Genomic DNA, 23,976 nt, shown 5'->3' on the forward strand with positions numbered 1-23,976 from the left:
TCAGTTATTAGGAAATTGCTGCCATTTTCATTTGTGTCCCCCACTTTTGCACTATTACAGAAGATATTGACTGAGAAATTATCTGTTTTTCAAAGGTGCAAAGTTTCTGTTCTCATTTTAATTACAATTCTTCTCCTTTGTTTCTACTCATATGTGTCATGACTGTTATAATTTTTTTTAAAAAAAATAAAAAATTATTGACTCCCCACCCCAAAGAGTTAATCGTCTAAAGGCTGTTATGATCTCTCTTACAGGAGGAAGCCACTGGTGCTATCTGTCACAGCGATGTCAAAACAAACGCTGTCTAGGTAATTCATAGCAGATTTTAAAAGAAAACACAAACCTCTCAATCGTCTTGTAAGTGTGCTTAAGTTAGTGTTGGGTTGGGGTCAGGGTGGTGAGCCCATTCTTGGCAGCAGGCCAAGATTGCTCATCCATGTACCAAAAAGAAGACAGAGATCACTATTGCAAGGAGAGTGGCTGGAAGTAGGAACCAAAGTGTAACAGGGGTGATTGCATGGAGGGAAGCAGTCCTGGGGAACACTTAGAGTGGCCACCACTTTGATACCATTGTAACATGCACATTCACATAAAACTCTTTTGCTCTATACTCTAATTTCCCATGTACATCACTGATAAAGTCTGTAGTAGCATGGCTATCCAGCCCCTCTGCTACATAAATGGGTCTCCAAACAACAAACTATGGTTCCCAGGATTCTTTGTTGGAAGCCATGGCTGTTTACAAAGTGGTATGGTACTGCTTTAAATGTCTAGTGCAGATGAGACCACAGATAAGTCAGCAAAACAATTGTGCTAAGGCCTTTTGAAGCAGCCAGGTTTTTAACCAGTCACCTTGGACAATACAGTGATGACATGTACTACCCCTCCCAAGCTGGTTATTCTAGATGTCATTGGACTAAGACTCCTATCAGCCCTGCCAGCATGGCTGATGGTCAGGATGATGGTAATTGTAGTCCAACTATTCTGGAGAGCACAAGGCTGGCATCTGCATTCCTAAGGCTGGCTAATATTTCAAAAAGCCTGGTTTGCAGAGAGCCTGGTTCATTCAGTGGCACAACTTTCTCCAACTCCCCCCCCCCCCCGAAACAATCTTCCCCTCTTGCCCACGGCACCTTTGACAGAACCCCGCCACTGGGTACAGGAATTCGAGGAGTGTGGAAAAAGTCAACAGTCTCCTATCAACATCCTCACCAACGATGTGAAATACGACTGGGACCTCAAGCCATTCAAGTTTGAAAAATACAACGCCAAGCCAGAAAAACCCTGGACAGTAGTAAATAATGGCCATACAGGTGAGAAGTGAAAATTTTATAAGATATAACCTATTGTACTGCAAGAGTAACCGGTGTGGTGTCCTTAAAGTGTTCCCATGGGACTGCACCTCCCATCAGTTAAAGACAGGATCAGGACCGACCGACCTATGCGGCCAGGTGAGGCAACTGCCTCAGGTGGCAGGATCCACAGGGGCAACAGATTGGGATGCAGATCATTCTTCCCCATCGCCCTTGTGCTCAATGTAGATCTTCACTCACCCCTTCTTCATTGGAGGGGAGAGGAGTACCATTCTGAAGGTTGCCTCAGGTAGAAAGATGTATTGGGCCAGCCCTGGCCAATATGGTCAATGACCAGGGAAGATGGGAACATCTGGAGGGCCACAGGTTGACCACTTCTCTTTTAGGAGATGCAGGTGGCCATGGCAGCCATCCTCTCTCAGGAGCCATTCCCTCCTATGGAGGAACGGGGGTACCTGCCAATTTTGGCTTCTCTCCATTTCAAGCTTAAGTTTGGTTCTCCACATATCCCCATCAGTTGGAGGTTGTTGTTGTTCTTGTTTTTAAAAAAGTCCCCCTAGAATTTCATCAGCATTTAAATGTAACTTTCTCCTGATATGCACATATTCCTCCTAATACATCCGAACACTTTCAGAAAGTGCAGATATGGTAAGTTCATCCCACCTTATTCCTGTGACTGTGATTTCTTTTAGATGTTTTCATTCTGGATTTTAAATTGATGTAACCTGCCCTGAGACCCACCGCTGCTGGGTGTAGTAGTAGTAATAATAGCAGCAAATAACAAGAATTATTACCGGTAATTATAACAAGAACATTACAATAAACTGAACTGAATTTATCCCCCATCACTACTCTTATATGAAAGAGAAGAGTTGTTGCCACTGGCACTTTTTAAAAGAACTTCACACTTTCTAAAAACATTGTGTGAACCAAAACACAGTGGTCCTTTCAAATTCACGCGTATCCAGTCTGTAGAGCATGAGACTCATCCAAATTTTATGATGCAGTTCTTCAACCAATGTTGACATAAACACATTTATTCAATGTGCAAAGTGAATATCTTCATGAAAAAAACATACAAACATGCATTATATTAGGGAAAGTTAGGAAAAAAAACCTATGTATGCCAGTCAAAACTGCAAGCACTAAAATGTTGATTAATATTTGTGAGGATTTTGTTTAAAACCCCAAATTGCTGCAGAAATTGGGACAACTGAATTTAATATTAGAGAAATGAGCTGCAAGATTGACTGTTGCAATATTTTGGAAAGACCCCATTGCTAATGCGTTTGAAACTTGGTACTAGCAGCTATGGTTTGTCGCTTTGATGGAAAGACTTCACGAAGGAAGGCATGTAGTAATATTACTAAAACTGATAGCTTTGATGTGGTATAGCATTGTAAAGTATGCTTCAGCGAAGTAACATAGTTACCAACCACTTGCTCCACTCTGGAAAGACACTCTGGGTTAACAAAAAATTTATATAATTGATATATTCACATTGAAAACAAATAAGTCATGACTGAGTGGGATGTGAGTGCCATTTGTTCATTGCCACCGGTGTATTTGTTTTATACGAAACCAATAAAAGACACATTTTTTTTTTAAAAAAAGAAAATATTAGAAAGCAGAGAAAATATGAGAAACAGAGACCTCTGGTGTGTGGCATCTGGGCATAGCTTGGCTAAAATGGCCTGGTGGGGGCAAAGGAGGTCTGTGGGGTGGAGGTTCCCCCGCAACCCCCGGTGTATAATGATAACATGTTTTTTTAAAATAATGAATGACCTGAAAGGCCACTTCTTTTTTGCTTCCCTCAGTCCAAGTGACGCTTGATGGGACAGCAAAGATCGAGTCAGGTGGCCTCCAGGGGAAATACAAGGCGGTGCAGTTCCACTTCCACTGGGGAGACAGCGAGGGGGAAAAAAGCAGGGTGAGCCCTGGATCGGAGCACAGCATTGACGGGAAGAGATATGCCATGGAGGTAAAAACAAAAAAGTCGTGCAGGGATTCATAACATGTCCAGTAAACTCTTGCCCCAGGGCCCTAATTCCAGAGCTCCCCAGACACCCACAAAGAAAGCTTTCTCCACTCGCTTCCAACATAGGGATTGTTCTGGACAAATGTGCCAAGTGTGCACTGAGGCAACTTGCATGGAGCATTCACACATACAACAATAATTTTTAGCATCCTTGCTATGCATTGGAGAAGCTTAAATACTGAATTTGAAAACTGAATTAATGTTGCACTGGTATGGGAACTGGGCAAACTTGCAAACTTATATAAGAATGGAATGGGAGAAACAGACCAACCAACCAACAAACCCAGAATGGTTTTATTAGTCATTGATCTCCTTGTTTAAAGTTTTGTAATCTTAGGGTGATATCTAATGTCAGATTAGACCAGATGAAATTAACGGTCACGTCAAACACAGGTCCATGAATTTCAGTGTATCTACTCTTAAGATGCATGCAACCTTCTTCTTCTTCCTATTATTATTATTATTATTAGTAGTAGTAGTAGTAGTAGTATCTCACCTTTTCTCCAAGGAACTCAAGGCAGTGTAAACACTTCGCCCCTTCCCTGTTTTATCCTCACAACAACCCTGTGAGGTATGTCAGGCTAAGAGAGAGTGACTGTACCAAGGTGACAATCCAATGGGCTTCGTGGCTGCATGGGGATTTGAATTCTGGTCTCCCAGGTCCTAGTCTGACACCCTACCCGCATTGCCTCTCAATGGGTCTACTTAGAGTCTCTTGCTTCCAGATCTGAAAGTTTGTTTCAGATAATATACAAGTAGCCTCACTTATATTGTATAGTGGTACCTCAGGTTACATACGCTTCAGGTTACATACGCTTCAGGTTACAGACTCCGCTAACCCAGAAATAGTGCTTCAGGTTAAGAACTTTGCTTCAGGATGAGAACAGAAATCGGGCTCCGGTGGCGCAGCAGCAGCAGGAGGCCCCATTAGCTAAAGTGGTGCTTCAGGTTAAGAACAGTTTCAGGTTAAGTACGAACCTCCGGAACGAATTAAGTACTTAACCTGAGGTACCACTGTATATGGCTTATGTGCAAAATATATGTACCAGTATATTTTCCTTTGTGTAAAATTTTATCCTTATCAATGTTCATTCTTAGTTTTCTTGTTTCTTCTTTAAAAGTTCAACATTTGTAAGCACAGTACTGTAGAAAAAGGTCTCAGTCTCTCTCCACCTGCCTCCCCCCATAGCTTCATATCGTCCACATCAAGGAAAACTTTCAAACTATACAGGAAGCGCTCTCCAAAAACGGTGTAGCAGTGCTGGGCTTCTTTATAAAGGTATGGAAGGGATTAGGGTTCACTTTAAAACTGGCAAAGCAACTAGAATTGGCTTGGGTTGTAAGAATCATGGGGGCCATTTCACACTTTCTGGTGTGTTTGCAAGATAAATTTCTACTATCCATGGGGAAAATGCTTAAATGTGGCTCTTGGGAGATTGCCCAGAAGGGAAAGTGGTCATTGGGCTGAAAAACGATCCCCCCTCCCTGCAATCCGTGCTCTAGAAAATAGTACAGAGTTAAAACGGGGCATTAAAATTGTACCTTTTAAAAAAATAATGTCTTATTTCAGGATGGCAACGAAAATGAATTCTACGAACCTTTCATTTCAAAGTTAAAAGACATTCCTTTCAACGGTAAGACTTAATGGAAACTTTCTCTTTAAAACAGCAGCAGAAACACTCAACTCTTTGATCCATAAACAAGGTCAGAAAACTTCGTGTTTACTCTGTACTTGACTTTAGTCTGGCTTTTAGCACCTGAGGGATATGTTTTCTAGGACCCACCTTATTTTTGTGATTGTAAGTTGTTATAAACTGTTTTTAACATTGTTTTTGTTGTTGCAAGCTGCCCTGGGACCTTACAGTGAAGGCAGGGTAATAAAATAAAATATAATAATAATAGCATCACAGGGAGATGTAAATACATAAGGACACTTCCCTCCACAAGTTCTGATCATTGATCCATTGAGCCCAGTGCTATTTACTCTATAGAAGACTTGCCACTTATTGGGAGAACAGCTGCTTCACATGCAGAAGGCCCTGGCTTCAATCTCTGGGCGACTCTAACAAAGCTAGGAACATGCCCTGTCAACTCAGGAAAGCCACTGCCAGTCCGTGCAGACCAGGAATAGAGAACCTTAGGTTCGGGGACCAACTGTGCCCCCGCCAGCCTCTCTGTCTGCTCCTCAGAACTTTCCCCATCACTGGCCTTGATTCAAACCAAAAATGCTTTTGCCTGGCTGCAGTGTGTTCTTTGAACTCTAATGAAGTTGGGGTTTGTTTGTTTTTGTTTGTCTGGATGGAGAATGCAGAAGGCTGCAAAAAGGTATGCTGAAAATAGCCTATTGTACACATAATAAAATTGTACTTTAATTGCCCTACCCATTTTGCACTGCATGCTACTGGCAGAAAGTTTCCCAGAAGGAAATGCAGAAAAAAAGTTCCTCAAACCGAGGTTTGCAGACAATACTGAGTGAACTAGATAGACCAATGGCAGCTTCCTGGATCCTCCAGAATCTCAGGCAAAGGTCATTCCTATCATGTTCACTTCGGTTATCTTTTTTAAAAACAAACTTGAGATAGCAGGGATTGAACCTGGGACCTGTTGCATGCAAAGCAGGTGTTTTTCCGCCGAGCTAGTCTCTCTCCAGCTTCATCATGGCCTTAAGTACCTTCTCATGTGCATGGCTGATTACGGATAGATGGTTCTGTCCATTTCAGTTATTCTCAGTGTCTCATTTTGCCAATCTTAAATACAGATCTCCGCATTTTCTATAGCAAGATGCAGATATACAGGATACATGTGAAGCTCGGCTAAGAAATACATTTTTGTATGCAGTTTTGGCTAACACACATCTTTTTGCAAGCATTTTATCTTAATGCAGAGCACTTTTGTATGCTATCTTAACTAGCACACTCATTTTATGTACTTTTCTATGTATTTTTGTTGAGTCAGAGAACTGCGTCACAAAATTTGGATTACTGCAAATTCCGAAGGATGGCTGTGTTTCAGTTCTTGTATTGCTTCAGAATAGTGCAAATGTGATCACTTCAGCTTAAAATGGGAAATGAATCAAATTTCTCCCCCATCCGTTACTGCTCATGCATCTCAACAGATCCTCAGAAATACCACTCCTAACAAGGAAAAGATACAGTAATCATCTGAATTCCAGTTGCTGGGGGACAGAGCAGACGGTGGAGGCTAGGGCCCTTGAGTCCACCTTGTGGGTTTCCTGAGAGGCATGTGGTTTGCCACCCACAGGGCTTATCTCACAGGGCTTTTCTTACAGTCTTCCTTAAACTGCTTTTGAAAGACATCAGCATCAATAAACTTACAGAACTGAAGGCAATTGCCAGAGTGACGATCAGAAAGATGTGCCTTGCACGAAACAATAACTCCTCTCTGATCTCTCTAGGCAACGAAACTGAAATGGGGGCTTTGTGCCTGGATGCCCTCATCCCTAAAAAGTCAGCCCTCAACAGCTTTTATCGGTACACCGGCTCGCTGACCACACCTGGATGCAATGAGGGAGTCACCTGGACTTTGTTTGAGACACCTATTGAACTTAGTCTCCGGCAGGTGAGACAAAACACAAGAGATGGGGCTTTACAAAAGGCATATTCAACCCTAACGTGCTTAAGCCTCATCATTCAGTTCACTTAAACACTTCTTCAGAATTATTGTTTAATTATTTGGGGGCAATTTAACAGAGCCATTGTGCGAGTAGGTAACAGCTGTGCATGATGCACTTCAATGCAGTTTAGTGCTGTCCACTTAATTCTAATTCCCTCTCTTGGGCTCTCTCTTTCAGAATATTGGCTATAGAAATGAATAGTCCCGCAAGGTGACACTGGGTTTCATCCCAGGACAAGTACTTCTTTTTATTCAGGAAAAGGGAAATAAGAGTTGAGAAAGTTGAGAAAGGCTTTTGCTATGAATGCTGGGATCAATGCAGGCTGGATTAGGAGTAGGATGGCACCCCCACACCCCATCCTTTATCCCCATTTACCAGCCAAAATGAGACAGGCACATGGCATGATGATGTTTAGGCACCTACTAAATATGTTGCCGTTTCAGAAGCTTTCCGCAGAGGTGTAACCCAGACATTTATGGAAGATCAGTTTTGAAGTTGATGGAGTGTTTTCATTGGTTTTAGAGTTTATTTGAATGGTTTTATTGCTTTAGTTTATTGAACTCATTCTTCTTTTCTCAGAATTTGTGTTCCTGTATTTCATTCTGCTTTTACCCTGGTATTGTTGTTGTTGTTGTTGTTGTTGTTGTTAATGCAAACATAACCATATCTATTCAGAAGGAAATCCTATTGAATTCAGTGGTGCTTTCTCCTGGGTAAGTGGGGTTAGGATTGTAATGCTAGTCCATTGTTTTGTTTTTCATTTTTCTAATAATATTTCACTTTTCTGGTTACTCCACAGATCCAAGAATTCTGGATGAAGCTCTATTTTGACACAGACAAAGAGTGGCCAATGGTGGATAACTTTCGACCCACTCAGCCTGTTGGTGAACGAATTGTCTACAAGTCAGACTCAAATGCACTTCTCGCTCCAGGAAAAATATTGCTGCTAATACCGACAGCAACATACTTCGCTCTCACTCTCATCCAGTGAAGGGTTGGGCAGATTTTAAATGGGTTCTTAATTGCAAACTCCCCAATCTTAAAACACGCTTGGTTCATGTGCAGCTGATCCTCACCCACCAATGGGGGATTCTGCTGATCAGAAGAGCCTGCCACCTCACTGGCTTCCATCAAACAGGAGCAATAGCCACCTATCATAAGGCTAAAAACAAATTTGAGACCACTTCTTTGAACTGATTGAAAGATTCCTAACTGATTAATCCAACTGATTATGTGACTAAGCACGGCAGGCATGTTGGAGACTGATTTGTAAAGCGCCTAACTAATCTGAATTATTGCCTTGCAACAGTAGCTAGTGTACACGAATTGGCATTTTTCTGAATCTTTAACAATCATATGGAACAGTCACTTTGTGATATGAAAAGTTCTGATGACCTTTGGTTAACACAAAGAAACTAAGCTTGACCTTGCATCAATGCAATGTTACACTGGCCATGTTTGAATGTCTCATTAAACCATAGTTTAGTGTGACAAGAAAGAGTAGCAGCAAGGAGGAGTTTGGAAGTTTCTGCTTCTGTTATCCAGACCAGTAGTTAACTCTTGTTTGTTTGAAGCCATAAGTTTGAAACTATTAAATGTTAACATCTTAAACTGTGGTAAATAAAAACCAGAAGCAAAAACTTCTAATCTGCTCCCCATGACCATGAGGGAGGAAAAGAGGGGAGTGTAGAAGCATGATGCAGCTCATTCTTGTCATGAAAACGATAGTTTAGACCAGCCCCCAACCTTTGGTCACCATGTTGTTGGACCAAAACTCCCATCATCCCTCAACCGTTGGATAGGTCTGGCTGGGGCTGATGGGAACTGGAGTCCAGCGGCATCTGGAGACTCAAGGGTGGGGGGAGGAGGGTTTAGCATAAGATCTGAATGTGACCATCAGCAATCACCACTGACCCTTTGCAGGGCTTTGTATACCAGGAACGCCAAGTCATGCTTTGGCTTTGAGGTAAAGGGTGGTGCTGCAATACACCTGTTTTGTAGTCACTATCTTCTTAAATGCCAAGGCACTGGAGCTTCACCGCAGCTTTACAAGCAGACAAATGGTTTTCTTACTTGTACTTTACCCACTTAGTTGTCAAAAGCTTTAATAAAGGCCGAGAAAAGTGTATGAGATAGAGCTAAATAATAATATGGAAATATTTATATATTCAAAGTCAACACACAGTACTGTGGGTTGTAGCCAACTAAGTGCTACTTGGAGTAGACACACTGAATATAATGGACTTAAGTTAATTGTGTTCATTAATTTCAGTGGGTTTCCTCTGAGTATGTATATATGTGTTCTTATATTATTTAAGGAGATTTTGTTCGGGTTGAGGGTTGAATAAAACAAATAAAAGTCTGACACTGAACAAGGCTGCCTGATTTCCTCCCTTTACATTCCTGTTCACCCATAGGTGTCCCGTGGAGCTTTTCCTGCCATAACATAGTGGCTGTTCTTTCAGGAGAGCCAGCGGTGAGACTTGGAAGTCCCACCTTCCTTTCCTATGGCCTGTGGAATGACTGCTGTGGGCAACAACGGGGGGGGGGGGGACAGGTGAATGTGTGGTGACAGCAAGAAGGGAAAGTAGCATCGTGGGGTTCCAGGTTGGTTGTGGGTCTCCAGCAATGCCAATCTTTGACACCTGCCTCATTCCACATCCAGACTCATCAAATGAAAATCCATCGTGTACACTGCCCAATGGCCTCCACAATCCATCCTTAAAGACCACTCCCTGTATCCTAAGATCAGGGATGGGGAACCTCAGGCCCAGGCCCCTCTATCTGGCCCTGAGGACTCTCTTCAGCCACACCTTCCGTTGCCAAGCCATACCAAGGCTCACTGGCCTTGCTCCACATCCTCCTTGAGTGCTTCAGCCTGCCTGAACTCTCTGATCATGCCTGTTACTTGTCTGGATGGAGAATAGAAAAGGGTATGTGAGTGTAGCTTGCTTTACAAAGGCAACATTAACATTCATGGCTCTAATCACTTTTGTCTCTGGCCTTGCCCATCACTGGAAGGTTGCCCAGATGGGGATGCAGCTTTTGGCCTAAAAAAGGTTCCCCATCTCTCTGGGGCAGCAGGGAGTGAGAAGAATTCCAGATTGCCTTCAGCTGAGCATCCAACCCGAACAAAACCGCGCAGAAGAGGCTGGGTGCTCAAGAAGCTGCTTGTTCCATTCCAGCTGCCATTTCTTATTGCTCTAATTATAGGATTCTTCACCACAGCTACGTGGTAAATCAAAGCTACAGCGATGGGTGTTGGGCTGTCATCAATGTCTCCTTCCCCCTTTACACATGCACACACAAGAAACAATTCAAGCGAGAGCTTTTGTTTCCCTCTCCTTTTGCAAAGCAGTTATGACAGAATAATTTGCTGCTATGTAATGCGTTTTGGAGGCCGACTCCAGGGAGGTGCACTAACGAACGTAGCTATTTGTCATCTGGAGTGCCTCCATTTCTCTCATTAAATTAGCAACCCAAGCCATGCACATGGAAAAGGGGAGGTTGTACTATTTCATGGAGACTCTTGTCAAGCCAAGGAGCCACAATGGAAGGCAGCAACCTGCTTAACACAATACAATTTCAGAAATTTCCTTCTTCGGTCATACTAAAGGCCTGCTTCCCTGAGTGGCCAACCACTCAGGGGTAGAATTTTGTGCCCAAATGTGTCCAGCTTATCTAGTAATTCTTATCACCTTAAAGCAGTTACCATCAATGTGGCGCCCATGGGTGCTGGCATGCCACCCAGTACCTAGTACCTGTGAAATGTCAGTAAATATCATTTCAAAGTTCCACAAAGTGCAACTCTCTCTGCTCTTTCTGCTCACATATGGGGAAGGAAATTGTTATAGCAAGGAATGAGAGTGAGGTCCAGCAATTGCCCTCCCTTTAATGCCCCAGCATAAGGCCTAGCAGGCCAGGACTAGCATTGCTTCATTATTATCCTCTTGCAAACTGTCCTTGCAGGAATTAATATAACCACCACTGAAAAGGCCCTGTTACGGGACAGTGCCAAATGGGCAGCTCTCATTGGCAGCCCCACCAATAAGGAGATAATAATATAACTGCATTTACTTGCTTTGTTCTTTATTTGCCTCACTCTATGAATAAAACCAGTTTGACCAAACTGCGGGAGGCAGTGGAAGACAAGGAGTGCCTGGTGTGCTCTGGTCCATGGGGTCACGAAGAGTCGGACACAACTAAACAACTAAACAACAACAATGAATAAAGAGCAACTTGATTGACTATCTGAATCCATAAAAGAACCACTGGCTTTGGCAGAGCAAATCATTCGCCAAAACATTCAGTTCCTGTTTGCACTGGCTCGGCCTGTCCTACAATGAACACATCGCTTGAAACATGCCTACATTTCATTGGATGCCCTCCCTCCCATTCTGGACAAAGGCCTGCTTCCCTGAGTGGCCAACCACTCAGGGGTAGAATTTTGTGCCCAAATGTGTCCATTCTGGACAAAGAAGAGGGGCAAACAGTGTCTCTTGGTGAGCAAACTGGAACAAACCAAGAGCCCCAGCCAGCATAGCCAAGGCAGGGTCAGAGATGATGGGTGCTTTTGGCTGATGCCTCTGGCATAAATGGTGTCATATACGTTCATAGGAAGGGGTGAAAAGCAATGCAAGGAGTTGAAAGGCTCCATCACATCCCAGATTCTGCAATTGCACTTGGCTATGCTGGCTGGGGCTGATGTAGTTGTAGTTCTACAACATCTGGTGGGCCACATCCTCATACCTGTTGTAAAAGATGGTCTTAGGAACATAGGAAGTTGCCTTTACACAAATCAGGCCACTGGTCCCATCCAACTCAGTACTGTTAACACTGACTGGCAGAAGTTCTTCAGGCCCACAGGCAGTGCTGGATTTGGGCATGGACCACATAAGCTACAGTTTAGGGCCTCAGGTGCCTCTAAACACAATTTTTCAAGTTTTGCATAAATTGTGTGGGGTTTTTTTTCAAAGGGAAACAGGGGCAACAGACCCTAAAATAGACATTATCTTTCTGCTGTGACAAAATGATACTTAATAACTACACAATTATTTGTCAGATTGCATTTATTATTATTTATGAAGCTGTGCAGAAATAACCATAATTTACATCAAATTTTCATTAGGTCAGGTGTCCATAAACTGTCAAACAATATATGCTTGAAACCTTTCCTATAAGGAAAGTTTGCCACGTTTGGGACTCTTTAGTTTAGTGAAAAGAGAGTAACAGCTGGCATGACAGAAGTTTATAAAATTAGACACAGCATGCAGAGTGGATAAATAATAAAATTGTTGTTGTTGTTATTGTTGACATCCACTGAACCTGAGTGTTGGGCGTTAAGAAGTCCTTCTTCACACAGCACATAGTTAAACTATGGAACTCACTGCCATGGGAGGCAGTGATGCCTACCAACTTGGATGGCTTTAAAGGAGGACTGGACAAATTCATGGAAGATAATAGCAGTTGCTAGAAAGCACAGCAAGGTGGGGAACACTCTTGAGCTGAGATCCCGCTTGCAGGTTTCTGTTGAGCATCTCACTGACCACTTGGAGAACAGGATGCTGGACTAGATGGGCCATTGGCCTGATTCAGCAGGACCTTTCTTATGTTCTTAAGTAGCCCTGGTGGCAGGTGAGGTCCAGCATTTACAAATTTATTTGGTTATTCAACAGGGCCTCTTAAACTTAACAAAGCTTTCAGGCCTCACTCAGCATGTCTAAACGTCTTATGACTGCAAGTTATTTTTTAAAAAATACAATTTTAAGTCACTGAGACATTTCATACAGAAGGCAACAAATAAATGCTAATGCTAATCACCACCATCATCATTTTAAAAACCTGGCCCAGCCTGCAAAGTGGAGATTTCATAGCTCAGAGCATTTGCCTTGCAAGAAAAAGGTCCTTGATTCAATCCCTAGACTGCAAGGGACCCTTGCCTGAAGCCCGGGAGAGCTGCTGCCAGTCAGTGTGGACATTACTAAGCTACACGAACCAATGGCCTGGCTAGGTATATGGCAGTTTCCTCTGTTCCCACCAAAGTGATAAATAAATAAATAATGCAGATTAAGTACAGTGTAAAATAGGCCCAATAATCAGTATTTGAATCTACCCATTGTGAAGGTTGTGGGGGGGAGGGGATAGAATTCTTGACCTTTGAATGGGATTTTATTAAGGGCATATAAACCAACAAGGGGCAATACAGCAGAGGAGGCCTGGTGAATGCCTAGGCAAATAATGAACGGCTGTTGTTGATGTTGGACTTGTGCCTTTCTCCCAAGTAGGCGACAGACACACGTGGAGCCATTCTGCAGAAAAGTATGTTTAGACTTCAACCAACAGACCGGGGAGCCCAGCTTTAAGGGTTCAGGGCTGGTCGTTTATTTTATCAGAAATAAACTTCCTCTCCTTGGCCATTGAAATGGCGCCAATTTGGGCCTTCCTAGTTTAGGTTGGCGTGCGTGTGTCAGCCCTTGCTTCCTGTAGGTGTTTCCCTGAAGGACTTCCACATTAATATACAAACATAACACAAAAGGAAGACAAATTTACATATTTATATTCACAGGGAAGGCAATTTTTCAAGATGGACAGGGGTGAATAAACTCTCCCTAACTGATGAATGAAAAATAAGACAGACTTAAGAAGATGACATATACCGCATTAGCCTGCTCCTTTACCTAGGCCAGAGTCAATGGCTAACTGCTGGAGGCAGCTTGACTCTGAATGCAGTTGCTGTTGCACTCAAGTCCTGCTATAGGCACCTGACTGGCCCCTTTGAGTACAGGATGCTCTCCCAGTGGGAGAGTGAAATAGCAAGCCAAGAAGTGTTTATTAAAATTCATTACAAGATGGAGCGAGTTAGCATGGAAGACAATAGCCCTTATAGTTACCACTCCATATTGTTGACATCTCTGGAAAGGGCTATAGCTCACTGGTTCAAGGGACAAATAAATAATGATACTCTGGCTCAGCCTACAAGTCAGAGTTTCCATAGCTCAGTTGTAGGGCTGGGAGGGAATCCCTCGCTGAAACCCTGGAGAGTTGCTGGCCACTCAGCGTAGACAATACTGGGCTAGATGGACCAATGGTCTGACACAGTATAAGGTAGGTTCCTATGATGCCTCAAATGGCTAGTTCTCATTAAATGTCTCTCAGCCAGCAATCATTTTGCAAAGCATAGTCCCTACCTTAGGAAGCAGCTGCTAATCAGCATGGGTCCAAGTGAAGGTCTGTTTGCCAGGTCTTTCTCTTTGGCAGAAAAGTCTTAAATGGGGTAGTGTGCTGCAACAGAATGTACACAAAATATTGGGTAGATTTTAGGAAATCATATCCTGACCTACAACCAGTTTGCAGGGTAATTTATAAAGAATCAAAATTACAATAAAAGCAATTGAACAAAACAAAACAAAATCACATATTTATTTCCTGCTAAATATAGTCTTTAAGTGGCTTACAAAATATCTATCTCTCTATCTAACTCTCTCTCTCTCTCTATCTATTGTATTTTTTTTAAGATAATCTTTATTGATTTTATGATTACATACTATACATATACACATTGCTTTACATTTACATTTACTCCTAAGAGTTGACTTCCCTCCTTCCTTCTTCTGGCTTTTTTATGTCATCTCTAAGTTTTTCGCATTGTCTATCATCTATCTATTGTAGTGGTTAGAGTGTAGACCAGGGTTCGAATCCCCTCTTGCCCATGATGCTTACTGGATGACCTTGGGCCAGTCACTGCCTCTTAGCCTAACCTACCTCACAGGGTTGTTCTGGGGATTAAGTGAGGAAGGGAAGAACCATGAATTCCACCATGAGCTCCTTGTTATAATTTTCTCCAATGAAACTGAGAAACTGCAATACAAAACAATGCAATAAAACATCAATACGCTCTCCCCCGAAAAGAACATAGCTGCACATTTAAAACACCTTCATAGTCAAGGATTTTTCTCCTCAGCCTCCCTCCTACCAAGGCATATCCCACCTCAGAAAGGCACCACTCGCCATACGAACACATATGTCTGCACAAATCAAACCACGCTTGCTACTCATGCAATTCACTCATCCCATTCTGCCACCAGTACACCCAAACACAGCACCGTTTGCTCCATTATCTCCCAGTCAGCCACCAGCAACCACTCAACAACAAAAAATGCACTGTAGGAACGCCCCAAGGGTGTCCTGCCAAAACATTCGCCGACAGAACTGTGTACATGACAAGGCAAATTGCTACCCATCAGTCACACGAAAGTACTGTTCCCGACAGCAGTCTGGGTTTTACCCCAAGACGCCGTCTCCCACCCAAGACTAGTCTCAACGGGTGGAAATGAGCACACACCCCTCTCCCTGGTGCTCCTTCCCTCTCGCCAAGGAGTGCCCTCAGGAAATTGCACCCACCCAAGAGGCATGCCAAAAAATAAAACCCCACAAAAGTACCCTCGCCATGGGTGCAAGACCTCTTTGCCTCTGTGGTGCTGGTTTTGTAGTTCTCCAGAATGGATAGGAATAATCAGTCAGAGACAACTGGGGTCCCAGAGCTATGTCCCGCTTGAGGCCAGCCAAGCCTCTGTAACATGGGGGACAATGACAACTATTTTTGAAAAAAAAATTAAATACAATAAATAAATAAACAAACTGTTTTTACTACTGTGTCGTAATGCTGCAACCTGCCCTGGATAGAAAATGGGCAAGCTACAGGGAATTGCTGTACTTTACGGGGGGGTGGGGGCGACCCAAACTGAAATCAATTGAAAATGTAAGGAGCCACATTATGGACTGGTTACAATGCCATCAGTTACACAAAATGCTTAAATTAGATAGGAAAAAATGGTTTTCTGGACCAAAGCTCACAATTCGAAAAAGAACTTTTGTCCAAACTGTATAATCTGTTACTAGGGTGGGAAACAAAAGACGAGCTTGTCAAAGCCTCGATGACGTACTGGGCAATAGATATGTCACAACAGAGGTATTAACCTCTGGGAAAAACTCTGGAAAAGTGATTTGAAGTTCACAGCATGTTAGTTCTTTGAAGGAGAACTACTTGAAAATGATTTACAGGTGGTATTTAAGTGCTGGAGATGCAAAGAGGTTGAAGCAACGTTCTTTCATATATGGCAGACTTGTTGTAAAAGGGTAAAAGAGTATTGGGAAATGAACCATAATGAACTGAAAAAAATGTTTAAAAGTACTTTCCCCAAAAAACCCAGAGTCCTTTCTGTTGGGGATAATTCAGACTGAAATTCCCAGGTGTCACAAAAAGTTATTTATGTATGCCACTACTGCGGCCCCTGTTTAGTTAGCCCAAAAATGGAAAACAATCAAGGTCCTGACTAAAGAAGAATGGTAACTTAAATTGACAGAATATGTGCAACTTGCAGATTTTACAAATTAGAATAAGAGGACAAGAAGAACATACGTTTAGAGAAGATTGGAAAATGTGGATAATGGCTCTCGGGAGTGGGTGGAACAACCCATCATATCATAAGAAGAGCCCTGCTGGACCAGGCCATTAGCCTATCTAGTCCAGTGAGTGGTGACACAACACAAAATGGCTGCCGTGTGGAGTGGCAGGACTCAAAATGGCTGCTGCATCTTAAAGAGCAGGAAAGGAGGGAGGACCACAAAATGGTGTAAACAGCTCAAATTAATGAGGAAAAGGCACTTACTTCAGTCACTGCTCCCTCACAAAGAGCAGCTTTTTCTCCCCTCTCCTCTGTTCAGAAATAATACAAGAGGCATGTTCAAGTCAGAGAAGGCCAAGCTGGTATAAACATGAATGGAGCAGGAAGAGCAAACAGCCTCTTTTACCATGAAGGTTCTCAAGGGGATATTTACAGAGGCAAATTTACTGGCAGGCACCCTGGCACACACTCTCATGGGCACCTGTATGAATCCCAGCAGGAAACCTTTTTTTTTAAAGCTAATACTACAGCGCAGTATACTGGGACGCAGGTGGCGCTGTGGGTTAAACCACAGAGCCTAGGACTTGCCGATCAGAAGGTCGGCGGTTTGAATCCCTGCAACGGGGTGAGCTCCCATTGCTCGGTCCCAGCTCCTGCCAACCTAGCAGTTCAAAAGCACGTCAAAGTGCAACTAGATAAATAGGTACCGCTCCGGCGGGAAGGTAAACGGCGTTTCTGGTTCGCCAGAAGCGGCTTAGTCATGCTGGCCACATGACCTGGAAGCTGTACGCCGGCTCTGTCAGCCAATAAAGCGAGATGAGCGCCGCAACCCCAGAGTCGGTCACAACTGGACCTAATGGTCAGGGGTCCCTTTACCTTTACCTTACAGCGCAAAAATTGAATTCAGCGTTGTAAAGGAACGAACAAGTGATAGATTTCCCCAAGTACAAAAAAAGTTGCACAGTACTGACACTAGCCTTTTTTGCGTTCAGGATGGGTGCGACATAACGGAAGTTGCGACTGGGTTTTCCAAGCCTAGATTGGAAGTTGTGCTTTTTTTTAATAATAATTTTTTATTGATTTTAACATATAAATTATAGTACATACCACGAAACTTCATCACTTATACAATTTTTTTGGGACTTCCCTCAGCACCTCTGATGACTCACCATTTTAGCCACTTCTTATGCATTTCTTAAATTCATATTGCCTTTAATTATCTTAACTATCCACCCTCCCCCTTGTCCATTTTTGCAATAGTTCCAATAATTCTCCTCACAAAACTTCTTGCAAACCTACAAACATAGTTTGATCATGACAAATACTTTTCAAATCATCTGTAAATTTACTCCAGTCTTCTGTGAATCTCTGGTCCCGCCGATTTTGAATCTTTCCTGTTAGTTTGTCAGATTGGAAGTTGTGCTTATGCAGGAACTGACCAGGGGGCTGAGAGATGTGAGGAGCCCCTTAATTCTCCTCACAGAATAATACAGTCCTCAGAGTGTTTTAGCCATCAATCCCTCTTCCCAGCGAACTCTGGGAACTGGAGCAGTGTGAGGGGCACCCCTAAGAAACTACATTTCCCAATCTGTAAATTTATTTCTATTCCACTTTTCCTCCACGGATGTTCAAGGTAGTATACATGGGATAATCTCCTCCCCTATTTCTTCTTCGAAGCTCAGGATGAGAGGCTGTGTCTTGTCCCAAAATCGCCCAGCGAACCTCATGGCTTGGGTGGAGATTTGAACACAGATCTCCCAGGTCCTAGTTCCAACACTCACTATTAGTCTGAGAGGTCATTTCCAAGAGGATTTCACAAAGATCAAAGTCCTTAAGAATTTCTACCTAATATTCATACATTTGCATTATAAATCCATTGTTTATGGGCAGCACAGAGAAAAAACAGAGAAAGGTTCTTGTCCGGTAGCTTTATCCATCACCATAAAAATAATCATGGCATAATTATCTATGACTGGGAAAAGAGGAAGTCACAAATAATCTGCAATTAATGTAGGCAGGACAGCAATGCAATCCTGTGCAAAATTACTTCGAAATCAGCTCCACTGTGTTGAAAGGGGCTTGATCCCAGGTAAGCATAGAATTGCAGCCCAAATTATCCATTACTGTACATGCTAATGTAAGAAAATCCTGATGGCCATTTGGAGAGTGACTAATCTCTAGGAAAGAAACACCCACTCTCTACATTTCAGTTTTTCAGTTTTGCCTAACACACCCCTTTTCAAAGCAAAGTCCTGATATAATGCATATTGGTATATTTTCACTATTTTTATGCACACCTTACCGTAGCTAGCCTATGCATTCTTGCACATAAATATTACATGGCAGGAAAATTGGAATTGCATTGTGAAAGCTTAAGGGCAAATTTCAAAGGATGAGCGTTTCAGTTCGTGGATTGGTTGGAAAACTTGAAGCCTGTAAGTTCTCCTTGAAATGCCAACGGAATCAAATTTGTCTCCCATCCGTGTGTATCTAACTTTCTTCACGTGGTCAATTTGCAAAGAGCAGCAGGAACCTTGGGAGAACTTCAGAAGCAGATGCTGCCACCAGCTGGTCTTGATGCTGGTTACATCGCCACCCTTTGCAAAGAACTTGGTGGCGAAATATTTTTCTGACAAACCTCAACCTATTCCCCCCTTCCTACAGAATAGTTACCACTTAGCAGAAAAGGTGGTTTCAGCAGATTTAACTTTTGTGTTCTGTGTTGCAAGGAAGCCCATGGACAACTGCAGATGATACTGCTGCTTCATGGGTGGAGGAAACCGCCCTGTACCAAGTCAATTAGCCAAACTTATCATGTTATTGCCAAACCTGACTGGCAGAGTGATAGAGGTTTTTCCTGCCATTTGCTATCAAATCTTTTTTTAACTGGCAATACCAGGGATGGAGCATGGGACCTCCTGTACCACAAAGGGACTATTTGGTTTGCAAGGTAGGTTCAGTGTTTCATCCATTTTTAGGCACTTTATGTAATAATTACATACTATGTCCCTAACTTATTTTGCAGCTAAAACAGGCACTGCCCATATGGCAAATTCATGCTTTCACCACACGGAAAGGAGCGACATCTTTTTGATGGTCAAATTCCACCCAAATGTATATTTATTTAAATATGGATGGGGAACATAAAACGGATCATAAGTCAACTCACTCATTTTTTAATAGAAATTTCTAGAAAAGAAAAGGGAAAGGAATTGAGGCAGCAGTTTGCATCCACAGTATTTAATTTGTTTGAATAATATAGTTACAGATAAACAAGTTCACTCCATATACAGTTACTTGGACTTTTTTTATACAGTTCATATTCCAATACATTAATACTTTTTTATTATTTACACAGTACTTATGTACATGGTCTTTCTAAATTCAGTGCATTGTCAATAAGTTTTTATACAATAATTTACAAAGTGAATGTGGTTAAGAGTTAACTTAATAAATTTCCCTGTTAAATTTAGGAATTAATTTAATTTTTGTTTCTCCTTAAAAATAATAATTAAGAATCAATGTAACAAAGCATGGCAGATTTTTAAAATGGCATTAGTAGATCGTTTCAGTGACAAGAGAAGTTCTGAAAGGAAAGTTAATCTGAAGACGAGTTCGGAGGAGTTTGTAAAAGGAAAAACAGATCGGGGTGTCTCAAAATAGTATTGAATCCAGAAACTCCGCCAGTTTGGAAGGCTTGGTTTTCTCCAACCTCACTGCCCTGCGGAAAATAAATTTAGGAGCAATACCCTGTGAACATTACCAGCAGGGGCAGCACCTACCCAAGCCATCTTGAAGTGTTATTACCGGGTGCTCAATAATCGCCCCACCCCACCTTTGGCAAAGCTTAAACCTAATTGTTAGAAATTACTAGACTGAGAAACGGTGTCCATCAAAAAGATCAATGCCCGAACAAGGGCCAAATTTAGCTTCTAAAGAAATGGACTTTCCAAAGAGTCAAGTCAGACACTCGCCCGCTGCCAAAACTCCTAAGGTGGAGGATGTCCCTGACTCTATACAGAGGTTGTAGCCATGAGTCATGGATTCATGCTACCTCCCCTGATCCTGATTGGCAGAGGATCAAGGCATCCCACAAACATGTGTGTAGGACAGGCCCCTATGTGAAATGCCAGCGCCACCACATGACTTGACATGGGATATTGACATGGGGTGGGGAACCTATGGCCCATCCAGGTGTTTCCAGACCCTGACCCCCATCAGCTAGCATGGCCAATTTTTGGGGCTGAGGGCCACAGGTTCCCTACTCCTGGTCTAAAGATTTCAGACGGTCTCAGAACATCCCCCCACCCAAGCAAGTGCATAAAGGGACGCAGCTAGCAGCCCCACACTGAATCTGTCGGAAAGTTGCATGGGGTCAAGAAAAGCAACTTAAAAAAAAAATGTTTGTAAACCCTGAAAGCTCAATCAAAGAGGAGACAGGGAAGCAAAAGCTGTGCCTTGATAGTGATTAAGCTAAATGATTCTGTTTCATGGTAGATGTGGCAGAAAAGCATATTGCAAATAAATAATGCGACTTTTGGCCAAGTTCCCACTGAATTGTGCCTAGGCTGCTCAGATGCCTGAATATAACTCGATGGAAAAATAAAATTAAAAAATCCTCTACTTAGAAATCTAGCTTTTCAGGGACAAGTGTGTTTGCTTAGCTTTCTCCCTGACCTGCAACTTTTCCAAGTGTGTTTGTTTTGTCCACAGGAGCCATTCAGTCATCGGAGTCCCTGCTTGAAATTTTCATATGGTACAGGCCAAACAGAAGTTCAGCAGTTCAGCAAAAGCTAGGCTTTTTGTTGTTGTTCCAGTTTATAAATTAACACTCAAACCCTGACACTGCCTGCTTATTCTGACAAATTAAGGAGTTACAACCCTGTTTAAACTCACGAGTTATCTTATTCAACAATGTCCTTTAGAGGGGTGCTTTGGAATAGCAAGAGAATTCAGATGAAGATAATGGCAGAGTCACTTGGGCTCCCAGACTAGGGGACCAATTACTAAAGTTCTTACTTCTGAGCTAGTGGATTTTTGAAGAAGTCTGTTGGGCCCAAGTCTGCAGGGATTCAAGCACCTTTCTTCACAGATATTTATGGTCAAAAAGGAGTTCTGATGCAGATCTCTTTTTTTGCAGACCTTCCTACAAACGAACTCCATTGGCGGGACAACAGACTTGGCTTTCAAAAGTTGTAAATTAATGCCAACCTTATTACAGGAAGAAATGGGGCACTATTTTTCTTTCCAGGTCATGGGATGCAGCAGGGAAGCATGCCTAGGTTTGCTCGCAGACTGGATAAACTTCAATGTTAAAACCGTAATAGCTACCCAAGCAGGATTTCTTGCTCTTTAAGCAAAAGAGGTGCCCTCATCCTTCACTCCAAAAACACTTGGCAGTAATAAAATTAACTTATGTCGGAGTTTTAATTATCCTTTCCTTTCATTTAAAGTGCAATTTAATTAAAAACACAACACACACACAACTATTTCACACTGCTCACAAACTTGAATCTGGGGGGCAATTTTCTGGGGTCTAAAGGCCAGAGCAGAAGAAATGCCTGTGAACGCCTAACCATGGTGGAGAGGTCAGAAGACGGGGGCAGAGCAACCTGTCATTCCCCTCTCCACTCACCCCTTGCCCAACATAAATTCCACAAGCACATGAGTAAACATTGCAGCGTTCCCATCTCAACCAAGATTTATAGATTTGTTAGTTTAGCATCCCATGTTCCCCTCCTGGAATCTCAACCATAGTTACTAGTTTACTAGTGTTATGTCTGCACCAGTCCTGAGATCTTAGGAGCAAACTTCTGTGTGACGTAGATTCTAAGATGGGGCACTAGTGGGCCCATATGCATGTTCAAACTTTCACATAAGGCAGGAGGGCAGATCACACATTGATGCCAGGAAAAGCTTAGGGCCTCCTGACTTCAGACTGGGGATGAATGCCAAATAAACCCCCTGTTCTCTCCCCACTCTCTCGTGAGTAGGATGGCATCATATCAGCCACAAAATCACAGAGGGGATAGGAGAAATTCCCCTCCAAGCCATTCTGAAAGCACACGGCTCATCCAAAAGGGTGGAACTGACACAACCAAAAGCCAAGAAACAAACCAAACTGAGACCAGTGGGGTTAAGAACAGAAAAGGCAGGAAATTCCCTAAGCCATGATGTTTGCTCCTCTGTGCAGGTCGCCTATCCTGGGCTTTCCTTATCTTGCCACTAAAAAAATGGAATAAAACTTCAGAAAAAGGAGGTAGCAAATTCATGTTGTCTACAGACAACACTACAAGTTCAATCGTCTTAAATCTGAAGAGAGCATCCAAAAAGGTTGGTTTTCTTCTTCTTCTTCTTCCTATGGGTAATTTGTTTTTGTTTTAAAAAGGGGGGGAGGGAAGCAAACACCTTTCTATTACTCTGGGCCAGCTTTTATTTGGGCTACTTACAACTTAAGCTTTCTTGGTCCTAGTTTGCTTACATCAAACTAGTTTAAAAGCCAAAGGTAAAAAAAAAATAATCCAACCAATGGGTGCTATTCCCCCCCCCCCCGATCAATGTGTATGGAGAGATCTGAACAAAAACACAAAAAAACCCAAAGCTATCTCAACCTGTGAGCTACTATGTAATTAGGGATTCTTTCTTTCTCTTTTCTTCTAGTTGTGCTTTCAGATCATGAGAGGAAAATAAAAAAATAAAAAATACGTTTAGCTCTTCCGCTCTGCTAAAAACCACTTTTTTTCATTTTTTGCCAAACGGGAGGCGACTTTTCAAGGGCGCTCCCTCGCAGCGGTCCGCGGCGCCTCCCCTGGCTTGCGCTCACTGCAGCACGCAGTACTTCTTGTAGTCGGACTCAAAGTCTTCGTCCATGCTGCTCGTGTCTGCCATGTTCTTGCCGTCTATCTTTGGCAGAAATTGTGCATAGTCCACTCCTTGCTGCTCATAGAAAAGGATGTAGGCGGAGTCCGTGTCGATTTCGTCAGGATGCAATTCCTGGAAGAGGAAGAGGAGGAGGGGATGCTCATTTTGTTCCAACAAAGAACCCCTTTTTTTAAAAAAGTGCTCTTTTAAAAATTAAGCTAGGTGGATCACAAGTCTGGAAACTGCAAAATCTCAACCATCCCCGCCCCCAGGGCTAGTGTCATGGACTGGCTGGATGCCAAGGAGGTACCAGCTGGGGACCCCCCAAGAGAAGCCCCAAGGGAAGACTGCTCAGAGCCAGGGGATTGGTGGTGGGACAATGATGAGTGGTCAGAGGGAGGACAGTGAAGAGGTAACAAGTGAAGAGGTGTTTTTATGTTGTGAACCGCCCTATGATCTACAGGTCTAGTGTGGTATACAAATTTAATAAGTATCAGGGTTTAGTGAGCAGGAAGAAGCTGTGGCAGAGGACAGTCCAGAATCAGAAGGCTGGAGAGGAGGCAAAATGAAGAAGCCAGGGAGTCTCCCCCTCTTGCTGCGACTTGCTCCCCTTGAAGAAGTATGAAGAGGGCATAGCAAAGAGAGACAAGACGAAGAAGCCTCAGGTTGCTGGGGAAAGACCCAGAGGAGGAGTCTTAGAGAGCAGCGGGAAGGCAGGGACCTTCA

General features: G+C 42.8%; 2 protein-coding genes and 2 long non-coding RNA genes across 8 annotated transcripts in view; 2 read left to right on the forward strand and 2 right to left on the reverse strand.

Moving 5' to 3' along the window:
- The window catches only part of CA4 (carbonic anhydrase 4), a 28,923-nt gene extending 19,561 nt beyond the window's left edge, over nucleotides 1-9,362 (forward strand). Inside the window, exons 2-8 of the mRNA XM_081844268.1 lie at nucleotides 255-308; nucleotides 1,143-1,313; nucleotides 3,131-3,294; nucleotides 4,541-4,630; nucleotides 4,922-4,985; nucleotides 6,767-6,930; nucleotides 7,785-9,362. Of these exons, the coding sequence (XP_081700394.1) occupies nucleotides 255-308; nucleotides 1,143-1,313; nucleotides 3,131-3,294; nucleotides 4,541-4,630; nucleotides 4,922-4,985; nucleotides 6,767-6,930; nucleotides 7,785-7,976 (899 nt within the window). The 3' untranslated portion in view covers nucleotides 7,977-9,362. The remainder of the gene's footprint in view (nucleotides 1-254; nucleotides 309-1,142; nucleotides 1,314-3,130; nucleotides 3,295-4,540; nucleotides 4,631-4,921; nucleotides 4,986-6,766; nucleotides 6,931-7,784) is intronic.
- Nucleotides 1-16,516, reverse strand: part of LOC309331799 — a 43,052-nt gene extending 26,536 nt beyond the window's left edge. Inside the window, exons 1-4 of the long non-coding RNA XR_014151964.1 lie at nucleotides 16,404-16,516; nucleotides 15,425-15,554; nucleotides 14,705-14,842; nucleotides 14,173-14,266 (exon numbers count right to left, since the gene is read on the reverse strand). This is a non-coding gene — a long non-coding RNA (uncharacterized lncRNA). The remainder of the gene's footprint in view (nucleotides 1-14,172; nucleotides 14,267-14,704; nucleotides 14,843-15,424; nucleotides 15,555-16,403) is intronic.
- Nucleotides 16,517-16,554: 38 nt separating this feature from the next.
- On the forward strand, nucleotides 16,555-20,043 carry LOC309331822. Its single transcript, XR_014151992.1, has 2 exons — nucleotides 16,555-16,615; nucleotides 19,119-20,043. It is a non-coding gene; the product is annotated as an uncharacterized lncRNA (long non-coding RNA).
- USP32 (ubiquitin specific peptidase 32) overlaps nucleotides 19,614-23,976 on the reverse strand; it is a 122,346-nt gene continuing 117,983 nt past the window's right edge. For all 5 annotated transcript variants that reach the window (XM_081844044.1, XM_081844042.1, XM_081844041.1 and 2 more), the window contains exon 34: nucleotides 19,614-23,382. In XM_081844044.1, the coding sequence (XP_081700170.1) occupies nucleotides 23,209-23,382 (174 nt within the window). In that variant the 3' untranslated portion in view covers nucleotides 19,614-23,208. The remainder of the gene's footprint in view (nucleotides 23,383-23,976) is intronic.

This window comes from Podarcis erhardii (genome assembly GCF_964252035.2).
Source record: "Podarcis erhardii genome assembly, chromosome: 16".
NCBI classification, from domain to species: Eukaryota; Metazoa; Chordata; class Lepidosauria; order Squamata; family Lacertidae; genus Podarcis; species Podarcis erhardii.